At 46.9% G+C, this 12288-nt stretch overlaps 1 protein-coding gene across 5 annotated transcripts in view; it reads left to right on the top strand.

Moving 5' to 3' along the window:
* The first annotated feature begins 2691 nt into the window (after nt 1–2691).
* Elf5 (E74 like ETS transcription factor 5) overlaps nt 2692–12288 on the top strand; it is a 29117-nt gene continuing 19520 nt past the window's right edge. Inside the window, exons 1-2 of one of the 5 annotated variants that reach the window (XM_057781163.1) lie at nt 2692–2751; nt 8791–8915. In XM_057781163.1, coding sequence (XP_057637146.1) covers nt 8795–8915 — 121 coding nt within the window. In that variant the 5' untranslated portion in view covers nt 2692–2751; nt 8791–8794. Of the gene's footprint in view, nt 2752–4259; nt 4472–4716; nt 4771–4888; nt 4921–8790; nt 8916–12288 lie in introns of those variants that run through there. The other 4 variants (XM_057781165.1, XM_057781162.1, XM_057781161.1 and 1 more) reach the window with 4 other exon arrangements.

The raw sequence follows: 12288 nt of genomic DNA, 5'->3' as shown, positions 1-12288 counted from the left end.
CAGCTTTTACAAGCTTAGTGTTTGAGGTCCCAAATATCCATTCTATTCAAGTTTAGACAAAACTTGATGCTGATACTTAATTGGAGTGCAGTTCCTCTGTTTTTGTTTGTATTAATCTCCCCGTTTATCTACTGGTTCAGAAACCTGTAATTTCCCACACTGTCACCCAGGACCATGGGACAAACCAGGGTTGACGTCACAGACATCGGTTGCTAGATTTCTTTCCACTCTTAAACAACCGAGGGCATAGAAAAAAACGCAGATTTCTCCAAAAGGTTCTTTTCTAAAAACAATAACAGAATAGCATATGTTGCCTGGAAATTTTTCCTCGGGAAGATTGTATGTGTGTGGCTCAGAAACCAATAGCAAAAAGGGGCAAAACTCAGCAGGAGAGAAAGTAGCATATAGGACTATAGGAGCCCCCAGAAACCAGGCTTCTCCAGGACAGTTCATAGGTATTAAAACTCAAAGAGTCCCAGAGGGCATCTGAACTCGGTTATTGCGAATTTTGTTCATGTTCAGGTTCTTTTGTTCAGATGTCATCTTACCCAAATTTAAAGAAAATCTTTGAGACTATTCTTGAATCTAAAAGGAAGTATGAGACTCACTTTCTCTTCCTGCTCCCACCCTTTAAACAGGACAGTTTTTAAACGACTGCCCTGGGGGCTAGGGAGATGGCTCTGTGGATAAAGTACTTGCCTCCTGTGCAGGAGAACTTGCGTTAGAGAGATCCCAAAACCCATACTTTAAAAAAAAAAAAAAAAGCCAGGTGCAACAGCATGTGCCTGCAATCCCAGCACTGGGAAAGTCGAGGCAGGTAGATCCTAGGAGCTTTGGACCAGCTAGTGTGGCTGAGTCTATGAAACCAGGTTCAGTGTTAGACCATCTCAAAAATAACCAAGGTACTGGAGAGATGTCTCAAAGTCAGGAGGATCTGCTGCTCCCACAGAGACCTGGATTAGATCCCCAGCACCCACGAGGCAGCTCTAACTCCAGTTCTGTTCCACAAGATCTGACACCTTCTTCTGACTTCCACAAGTACCAGACACACATGCATACATGTAGGCAGGCAAAACGCTCATACACATAAAATAAAAATAAATTAAAAAAATAATAATAAAACAAAATAAGATTGAGGGTGATTGAGAAAGATACCCCCAGTGCTGACCTCTGGCCTACACAAGCACGCAGACACAGAGACGCACAAATGCACATATACACACAAACATAAAGAAATTAAAACACTTTTTGAGACAGGGTTTCACTGCTTGTATAGTCCAGGCTGACCTTAAACTCACAGATATCCGCCAGCTTCTGCCTCCTGAGTGCTGGGATTAAAAGCCCCGCCACACCCAGCAAAATGATTTTATAAATAGCTATCTTAATCCTCTTTTCTCCTATTACTGTTGGGAGAATTGGGACTCCGAAAAGCTGGCTGTCTTGTCTAAGGTCAGGCAGCTAAGCCCGTGTCCTCAACAGTCCACTTATCTTTCTCCGGCTATTTTTCCATGATGACACATGACTTCTCGGATGAAACGCCTTTTGTTTCTTTGCACCATTCATGTGTTTGGGTTTGAGTGCTTGTGCCCATGCCCAGCGTTCCCAAGAAAACCTAACCAACCAGTCCCTGCTTTCGCCTTCAAGCTCCGAGTCTGCAGTTTGGGCATGTTGGTGTCTCAGCTGCCTGAGATCGAGGAAGCATGGCACACAAGATGGAGGACTACAAACTCTCCTCCCGGAGGACCGTATATGTCACCAGTGAGATTAGAGAGAGGTCCTAAACAGTGGGAAGTTCTCAGTGGGACAACTGAGAGCTTGCAAACCAAGTCAGGGCCCCTGGTGTGTGGTTCTGGGCACAAGGTCCCTTCGTAGATCGTCTGTAAGGCAGAGGAGACTGGGAAAAGGAGAAAGTTATCTCCTGGCTCCCCTTTCAAACATGATGCCCTCTGGGTGCTTAGAGCAGCTGCCCACAGGCTCTCCCCCTGCCCCTGGTTGGAAGGTCACCACCAGGATCAGTGGAAGGAAGGGAAATTCTGACTAACACGCCTTATAAAGGAAACTTGTAGCACCTAAGGACAGGTGATTAGCTGACATTCCCAAGTACTGTCTTCCCAGCAGCCCCAAGGAACGGCTTCCATTATTGCGTTAATCTGATGAATCCCAGATATGCTCATTAACTTATTCACAGTAACACAGCCGGAAAATGATGGGTGCAGAACTGGATCCCTGCAGCACCTTTCTTCTTCTTTACCACAACCAACTCTGCTCTTCTTTCCTCGCGCACCCAGAAAGGGGCCAAACACCACACACAAAGGTTCGAGACTTGGCTAGGGAGGAGAAGAGTGCAATGGACAGACACCAAGCATGAATTCCCCTCCAGTTAGCTCAACGGAGAATGCACCTGTAAGCACTCCCAGGGGCAGGAATTCTTTGCTTGTTTCCGGGGTCCCCTCACCGGGTGGTGGGCGGTGGGAGTTGGGCACAAAAGCAGGAGGAAGGGAAGCTTTCTGCATGTGAGAGCCACCCCCCACACACCGCCACCACTAAGGAGCCGTGTCACACACTGTATGTCACCGTCATCAAAGGGGCTGTGCATAAACCTGAAAAACCAAACGGACCTGTCTGTAGGTGTCACTTATATCACAAGGCTACAGGTGCCTTTATTTCTACCGTCCGCTGGTGCCGGGAGCACGCCTGCCTTCTCTTGCCTTGAAAGCCTTCTGTCTGGACCAAGCCGCCACTTGTCTTCACGTAAGCAGCTTTTCTTTTGCTCTTTTGAATGAATTAAAAGGGGTGTCCGGGCTCAGAGACACAGCTGGGGCCTGGGACTGAGTCTCTCTCTATATCCAGCTCCCTCACCCACCCCTCCATGAGGCAGTCAGAGTGCCAACTCCGGGGGTGTTTGACTCAGCCTTGACTGCTTGCCGGAGAGATTTTTGTCTCCTCGGGCTAAGTGGCCACCCACCCTCTCCACCGGCTCCCACTTCCCTTGGATCCACTAAAGCTGAGCAGCTGAGGAGAATGTGTACAGGCAACTCAAATCTCTGCCCCTTCTTCAGCTGCCTTTAGGAGGGAAGCCGGATTCTGCACAGATAGCCAGCTCAAGGAAAATCCACCACCTTCCCCAACCCTGACTTCACTCCCAGACCCCCTCCCCCACCGAGGAGGGGTCCTGCTCACCATGCTGTCCCTCTGGAAGGAGAGAATGGTATTATTACAGTTTGGGCCACTTTTGAGGAGTCTGTACAAAATAGTTTAAAAGAATCCCATTTGACCCTTCCACAGCCCCTTAGAACAGAATGATTCCAGAAAAACAGTGGCTAGGGTTTTTTTCCACTCTTCTCAAACCTTATCAGTCTCTGCGTGCGTGCTGGGGTCATGTGTATTCGCCCCCTACTGGCAGAAGCTGGAAACGCATGCTCTCCCGCATCTGCGTTAAGGTGCTGAGAATTTCCTAAGACAGAAATGGTATCCTAGAACATTAAAAACTTCGTCTCCATTTTACAGAAGGGACAACTGAGGCACGAGAAGGCCCGATAATTTATGGAGACAGCTTTGTGTTTAGTCCAAAGTCCCAGACCCAAGCCTCTGTTTGCCCATCCACATGAAAGTTTAATTCATCTGCTTTTATGTTCTCTACAAGGTTTTTTCCCTATGATTCAACATGTTTGGGACAGCAGCTTTTTGCCTCTTCTAACTCTCCATAGTGAAAGTTTTTAGCTACTCTATCTATGTTAGCTGGTTTATTAAATCCTCAGGACATTCGGAGGATCATATATGAAAATGTCCATTTTAAGGATGAGGAAAGGGGGTTATCGGAGATGGCAGGCCAGAAAGAAAAAAAAATCAAAACTTTTAGTATGCATGTAAGAAAGTCAGAAATTATAGCAGACAAGTAGTTAGGAATTGTGCCCCACATCGCTTGCTTGGTGAGTACCACAAACAATATTCATTCCTTATGTCTTTAACCTAAAACTTGAGATTTTTGCATCAAAACCCACAGCTTCCCTCCATGAGCCTCCAGAAAAACAGCTAAAAACAAACAAATGAAGTCCTAAGTAAGCTAACGAAAAAAAAAATGAAGAGTTACTCGATAAGCCACCAACAAGTTGGTTCCCACAATGCTGAGGTAGCTTCCAGAGCAAATACTCAAGTACCCAACCCACAAGCCTTCCTTTATTGCAAGTGTTGAAATGCCCTCATTGGGCGCTCCGCATCCTGCCCTTCTTAAAGAGCCGCAGTGGGCAGGAAACCTGACATTCCTTGCTTGTGGGGCTCTGGGCCCCGTGGACACTCGGGAGTCATGGAGCTTTAGAGGAAAAAAAGCAATTTCTCTACTCCACGGCACTGCCCAGAAGGTGGAATATCAGAAACCCTTCTCAGTCTTTTTCCTTATTTTGCACTGGTGTGGCTTTGTTCAGCGACGTTTTGACAAGAAAATAGCCAATGCCTATACACCGGCATTCAGGAGGTAGGAGCAAGAGGACTGGCTCAAGTGTGAGGCTAGCCTGATCTGCCTGGCAAGTCCACACAGCAGAGATGGGGAGGGGAGAAAAGGAAGGGAATGGGAGGGAGAGAAACAGCCAAAGCGTAGATGTTTAATTGGGTAGATTTTTGGTCACATGCCCAAAATGAACTTGATGATTCTGGTCAGGGTCAAGGAGGAATTTTCCTCTTCTGGCAAACTGGCCAAGGTTGGTTGGTTTGCGCCTTTACCTCTCTGGTGGTTCAGGCCATGGGCAACGTGCCTGTTCTTGCTGCCATTGGTTTGTAAGTAGGACGGAAGCCCATGAGCCTGGGCCTTTGGTTGGGTGGACCGTGTGTGTGTGTGTGTGTGCATGGTGTATGAGCTTGCTCCAAAAGGGGACAGGAAGTCTCTGGAAGCTCTCAGCTCCAGGCCAGCCCTGACTCACTCCAAAGGTACCTACTATCAGCCTTCTCGACAGTGGGAGAGAGCGCGTCTGACTCCACCACCCTGGGGTTGATCATACCAATCCTTTTCTACTCATGAGGCAGCCAGAGCGGTAACTAATGTAGGAGAAACTGCTTGCGTCTGCTGTTGGAAAGTCAGGGCGTGGGGATCCAGGACATCTAAGGTATCTGGCTGCGTTGTCTAGCCAGGAATAAGAGGGAAGGAGGAAGAAGGGACCAGAGGACTTTCTGGGGCTACGGGTTAATCTGTGTCGTACCAGTTGTGTTTTGCTTATTTGGAGACTTCACTTGACTGCAGTGCAAATGTTATCAATGTGGCTGTGCATGTGGACGCGTAGGCAGGTTTGGAAGTGTCCGGCTGATCAGGTGGGAACCTGAAGAAAATCATGTAGCCGGGGCTGACCTTGAGTCCGTCTCTTATTGTAGGTGAAGAACTAAGGTCTACAGAGGAGCAAAAGGCAGGATCATGACTCCAAGTCCGGAAATCTTTCCTAATGGCAAATCAGAGTGTGGGTTGACCAGTGGGCCCGGGAACCTTCTAGTGTCCTCTTTCCATCTCGTGCAGTGTGAAGTCTATCTAACCCAGGTCTTTTCTGCCTTATTTTCCTTATCACCCTCCCCTTGGAGCTTTTTGTCACCCCCATACCATGCTGAGAATGGCTGAGCAAAACCAGACCTGGTCTTACATATTCCTGGTCCAGAATCCTCACCGAGAAGAGGGTACCACACTTGTGATCCACCTACATCAAAGAAACAGTCAGAATGCCCAATTCCTGCAAGCACCTTCCAAGGCCTAAAGAAAAGGTTCAGCTGAACACAAAGCAGCCTTTCTTCCAGAGCTCGCACACCTAGGGCATGCTGGCTAAGTAGCCATGGCCTTTTGTGGTGAGCTTAGACTTAATAACGCCTCTTCTTACAACAACAGCAAAACAAAAAGGAAAGAAGGAAAGAACTGTTCACTGCTTTCATAAAAGACCTCCCCCCTCCCCAAAGAAGCAAGAAATAATTGTGGAAGGAAAACAGCATGTATAGGCCAGCTAAGCCCACTAAGCAAATCTAATGGGTATAATTTGCCATAGAAGGAATTATCAAAGGGAACCAAATCCATCATTGTGTGCAGGGCTGAAGAGATTACAGATCAAGGGGGTGGGCTAGTGTGTAGGGAGCGGGGAAACCCTCCAAGGGGGTAAACACCCTACTAATCAAAAACAGTCCTGAGCTTTATAAGATCCAGTTCAATTTACCTAATACCCTTCTTGTTAAATACTAAATGTCTTCTATATGTCAGATGTGGGTGAAGAAGGGCAAAGCCGGTCCAGTTTCATCTTTGGAGGATGGAGACTGGGTTGTGGGGTCCACCTTCTCGAATTCAGTGAAGGTCATGTCAGAGGTATTCTGAGCGTCCTGCCTAGAAAGGGTGAGGCTGTTCCCGTCCTTTGCTCTGGATTTTTTAGGAGTTCAGACTAAGTGTGGTGTTCAGCCTTAATCCTGCTCCCTGGCACCCCCAACCCCACCCTAAACAGACTCAAGAGAGAAAACTGGCCAATCCATGGGAAAATCAGAGCTCAGAGCTAGGAAGTCTTGGCTTCAGATTGTCGGCTCCCACGTGATATCCATGGCTATGATAACTGCTGAGTCCACTGTCCCTATTCAGGTATCAAGAAAGTTTGAGACCTTTCTTGGGGACTACTATACAGGTTCTGGCCTAGAGATGCTAGCCAAGATGAAGAACTCTTGTTTTTACTTACCAGCATACAATTCCTCTGCACACTGGATGTCAGTGATCATGATGGTAGATTTGTGAGCATCTCAAAGGACCACTGTGGCTCTTAGTAATCACTACATAAATGTACCTGGAAGAAACTGTGTCTTTAGGTGGGGAAGCTAACAGAGCACATGGGAAAGTTAGGGCCTCCCTCAAACTTAACTCTGCTGCCCATTGACTGTGTGACCCTGAGCAAGTGACACAGATTCCCTGGATCTCCACTTCCTTTCCTAGCAAAAGGCAGAGTGTATTTTCCAGCCCTGGTTCTACAGCACAGAGGAAGCAGAAGGTAATTCTGCCCAGAGGTTGGCAAATCCCTCAAAGGGCCGAGTAGTAAATATTTTATGATTCGCTGGCCAAAAGACAAAAATCAAGAATGCTAAGTAAACAAGCATTTCAAAATCTAAAAGGATTTCTGGCTTCAGGAAAAATAAAGAAAGGAGGCGTGGGCTGGACTGGCTTCAGGTTGTAGATAACTAACTCGTGGTTTAGTGGTATGTGAACGAGCCATTTTGATTTGCAGCTGGACACTCATTTTTATGAACATTAAAGAATACTAGCTTTCCCGTTTGTGATGTTGACATAAAGTTTCCCTTCCAAGGTACTTTCACCTTAAAAAGAAAAAGAAAAAGATGGTTGTTCAGAATTTTTAATTTATTGTGTTCAGAGAAGCAAGTGGATTCAGTAGAATTAGCATGGTGACAGGTAAAAGGATGCGGTTTGAGGGACCCTGGATTAATGATGGAGAAGCATTCACACATTCTGATTCTGTCTTATGTTGTCTGTGGATGTGGACTCTCGCTCTTGCCCTGGCCTTTGCCAGTGCTGTGATTTTGAGCTGGTGCGTCCTCCCTGTGAATAGAGTTTGAGCCAGTTTATCTCATCAATTTTATTTCACGACTTAAAGAAAATGAGCCAATTTATCTTATCAATTTTATTTCAAGACTTAAAAAAAATGAAGCTAAGTGAACAAATTTTTAAAAAAAAATCTTCCAAACATGAAATCTTCCAACACACACACACACACGATTGTGGAAATACAGAACGCAGCATTTGAGCCTATGGGAGGAAGCAAAGGTGAGGTTGACCGGGCAAGAACACCTGTGGTCTGCCCAGTCTCGGCCAGATACCTTTACATGAGATCCCCTCCAACCGCCATAAAGAGGGGCTCAGGGAGCACAGAGTAACAGATAAGAGCAGGGACTTTCTGAGCAGGCCCACCTGAGTTGCCACTCAGATTCCATCTCCTGCCAGCTGTACTCCCTACCCGGAAACCCAGAGCCCCATCCTTCATCCGTGAAAGAGTCTTTCCCAGGGGTTGCTCTGAGGGAAGTACTAGAGCACGCCTGAAGCAGAGAGAACTCCGGTGTCAGGAACACCATGTGGTATTCATCTGTAGAAACAGAACTCCTGGGAAGGTCGAGGATTGAGCTGGCACATTAATATTGCTGCAGGGTATCGTGTAAATGTTCACTAACTGAAATAACATAGTGTGACATGTGTGTGTGTGTTCATATGCACATGTCTAATGCATAAAAATGTCACAACACCAGTTTGGGCCTCTTTTTGCTGGGAAATAAGATTGTGACAAACACATGCACATGATAACACAGAAACTTTCAGAGCTGACTGGTTCAGCATTCTGGATAGAATCACACAGGGCAAGGCTTGACTATCTTCCAAAGTGCACTTTTATATAGCATATAAAATATATGCTATATATACCATATAATATATATAGTGAGAGAGAGGTTAGGCATGAGCAAAGAGAAAAAGTCTTTTCTGTCTTTACTGTCAAAGAGGCAGTATTGCACAATGTGAACCTCCATCCGCAAATCCCAGTTCTGCAACTTTCTTGTGATGTTACTTGGGCAACTGTCTCAACTCCTCTGGATCAGTTTTCTCATAGGTGCAATGGGGATAGGCAGGATCTGGTGAGGACCAAAGAACGCTATCTGTGGGAAATACTTAATGGGAGTGCCTGACTACTGTTCTTGTTCAAAGCTAAGGGCCGTTCTATTGGGAGTTTCTACACCATGTGGCTTGTGGAAGCCCATATTCCACACATTCTCACAGCCTCTCTGATATTCCAGGGTGATGTTGGACTCCGTAACCCATAGCACCTTTCTACCCAACACATCCTTCTGTGACCCCCTGATGTCTTGGACTGATTTGTTCAGCAATGAAGAATATTACCCTGCCTTTGAACATCAGACAGGTATGGACACCTGGGGGTCTCCACCCAAGGGTAGTGGGACTGGGTTCAGGCAGGATGTACTGGGGAGTCTAGAAATGCCAGTGCTCAGGACAGAGGCTGGTGGAGAGCTGCGGGGAAGGGGGTTCTGCCTTGTGGGGGAAGAAAAGACTAGAATCTTCACTCCTGCTTCTTCCTATTTCTGTGTAAACTGTGTAACTTGCCTCAGAGCAATGATCAGTAAACACGAGTCCCCTGCCAGTCCTAAAGCCTTCTCTCCACCCTTCTCTCACTCTCCTTCTCCAGCCCAACCCCCAGCTCATTTTTCTGTACCTAAGTAGGAAGCTTGAGCCCTTATGTAAATCTTACTGTAGAGGGAGGCCAGCTGAGCTTTGCCCCAGAAACCCTCTGAGGCCTCCACACCTGAGTAAGTGCTTGGGTGACTGCACATCCCAGCAAACCCAACCGGCTGCCAGCACAGCAGGTGCACACCCCACAGGTGACACAAGCACCCGTGAAGCCAGCCATCAGTCCTCCTAGAGACTTAACCCTGAGCGCACCAGCCTGAAGAGGGCTGAGCCTAGAATCCAGAGGTAGGGAGTCATCAGGAGGTGTCCACACTGTCACCCACCACAAAGAACTCCTGCCTTTAGTTAGAGCTAGAGGCCAGTGCTGCACTCCCAGAACAGAAGTGATCCCTAAATCACAGTAATATGCCCCCCACTCCCTCCCACACGCGCTTGCACGCATGAGACCTCCCACTCTCAGCTGGAAGACCCCATCGGGTCTACCCAACCCATGGTCTGTAGTCCACATGCACTGAGCCATAGCTGTGAATGGGGTCCAACAAAAAAAAAATCATACTTTCCTAGAACATTATGGGGTATTTCTTTTGCAATATTTTTTGCAAGTCAGTAGAGCAGTTCTCAAGGTGACCCTTGTGAATGACAGTTCCATGTCACAACGGCGAGAGATCGCTGCATTTGGACTTGACTCATTTGCATACATAGTGCAGCTCTCCTTTGGTGCCGAGAAGTATCCGGATATCCTGGAAATGGTGAAAAATGCAATTCACCTTTCCTCAAAAGTTTAGATAAGAGGTTAACTTGAAAAGAAGAAAGTGAAGGCTTTAGGGTATTTGTTCTTTCATGTTGTTGGTGCCTGTCCTTCTGTAGTTGACCAGAGTCTAGGCCAGGTTCCATGTGACCTTAAAGTGGAGACTGGCTTTAACCCTGTCTACTCCAATTTAGCCTCTCTTGCTCCAATCCCCTCTATGATGACTGATGGCCGTGGCATAGGACAGCACTGACAAAACTCGGGCTACTTTAACCTGGGGTAAAGAGAAAGTTCTAAAGATCGTGACTGTGCTAATGTTGCATCCGTGTGCACATACTTCTTCTCTCCTAACTGTATATTTTAAAAAGGTTAAAATACCCAAACGGTGGTGGTACACACCTTTAATCCCAGCACTCAGGAGGCAGAGGCTGGCGGATCTCTGAGTTCAAGACCAGCCTGGTCTATAGAGTGAGTTCCAGGACAATCAGAGCTACACAGAGAAATCCTGTCTTGAAAAAACAAACCAAAAAAAGCTTAAAATAGTTTTATGTTTGGTATATTTGCCACAACAAAACAATATAACCCATAACAGAAGGTATCACCAATGGAATTGAGCATGTAACTTAGTTCTGTACACTCTTGGATTCTTGGGGGCAGCCCTCCGCAGTCTGAGGCCTTGGCAGTTCCATTAGTGTGAGGAACAGTGAGACAATGTCGTTGCTAACATTCTTCCAGAAGTGTCTCTGAATCCCGCGTCAGGACACATCAGAAACATAAACTTCTCTCACCACCATTTTAAAAACTTGAAATCTCCATCCAGATATGAGACCAGTGAAAATAAAATATCTTCTCTTCTCCTCCCAACAAGAACATCATCAGAGAAGTGTCATGCGGCTCTGAATTTCTATAAAAAACCTTCTCTACCAGGAATAGATCGGGGCAGTCAGGATGCCCTGACCACTGCCTCCTAAAGCATGTCTCCTCGCTGCCCACAGATCTCCATCTTGAATATAGACATTGCCACTTGCTGGCCATGTGACATCAAACTTCTTGACACATTTTCCTTCATCAAAATACACCCACTCCCTAAAGCTGGGAGTGTAAAATGAGAATTAATCCTGTTGTCAGGTGTTGAGACAAGTGCCTGAAACTTGTCGGGGGTCATCTCATCCAGGACCACTTTGCAACTCCGAGACAGATGGCAATCGCCCCCCATCTGCCTCTCTCCTTTCTCCAGCCCAGATCTCAGTGCTAAGGCTCCCAGTCAGCAATTAAGACCAACAGCCAAGGAAGTGATGCGCCCTGTGTACAAACCATGTCCAGGGGAGGGCGGGGTGCCCTGCTCAGCCTAATGAGAAAAGCCAGCTCTTTTCAAACGTTGACAATGACTTCAGGCAAGAGCTGCTGAGCCTGTGTCCTCAGTGTGCTTACTACAAAGGGTTTGTGCCCTGCTTTTTGAAGCAGGACTTTCGGTCAACCGCACTGAAGGCTCGAAAGGGCGCAGTCGCAGATTGCAAAACACTCTCGAGCTTTATTAATTCATCCTTGGCTTCGGCTTTTTCAAAATAGAGAACTGTCAATATTAGACAATTTATTCGGGTAGAAACTCTGTACTCTCTATTTCATATACATGCGCATACATGTGGGTTTGATTGTTGTTATTGTTTGATTGGGTTTATTTTCATTTTTGTTTTTAGTCTTTTGAGACAGGTTTTCTCTGTGTAATAGCTCTCACTGTCCTGAACTCACTCTGTAGACCAGCCTGGCCTCACACTCGCAGAGATCCGCCTGCCTCTGCCTCCTGAGTGCTGGGTTTAAAGGCGTGAGCCACCAATGGCTGGCTGGGCCACATGGTTTTTGGAAACAGAGTCACAGTATGTAGTAGGAGATGTCTTGGGCAGGCCAACTCCAACTCCCTGCCTCAGTAGTGGCATCAAAAGCACACGCCACCATGAGGGGTTTCATGTGCATCTATTTTTAAAAGGTTGTGTATCCAAATAAGTTCCAATCGTCTACCTTCTGAAAAGTCCTTGCCTCACCCCTGCTTCCTGGAGCTGTACCCTAGATAGCCTCCTCCCCACACCCATCTTCCCTGGCCTTCAAAGTAGCCGTGCCAACACGTGACTCCTTCATTTTGGAATTTTGTTTATACTCTCTCCAGAGCAGAACTTTCCAGCCCGGGAAAGTTCTAGGGAATAGATTCCAAGAAGCGCCTCAAGTCTATCATAGCACAGAGTCCAGGTGGCAGTGGAGAGGACTAGGTGCTGGCCCCCTCCACCCGCACACCCTCGGGCAGACTCCTCCCCTTTCCTTCAGCATAGCTGTTATCACAGTTCAGCTG

Source organism: Chionomys nivalis, chromosome 9, assembly GCF_950005125.1.
Source record: "Chionomys nivalis chromosome 9, mChiNiv1.1, whole genome shotgun sequence".
NCBI classification, from domain to species: Eukaryota; Metazoa; Chordata; class Mammalia; order Rodentia; family Cricetidae; genus Chionomys; species Chionomys nivalis.
Note: the sequence above shows the minus strand (reverse complement) of the source record. Positions and strands in the feature narration are given on the sequence as shown.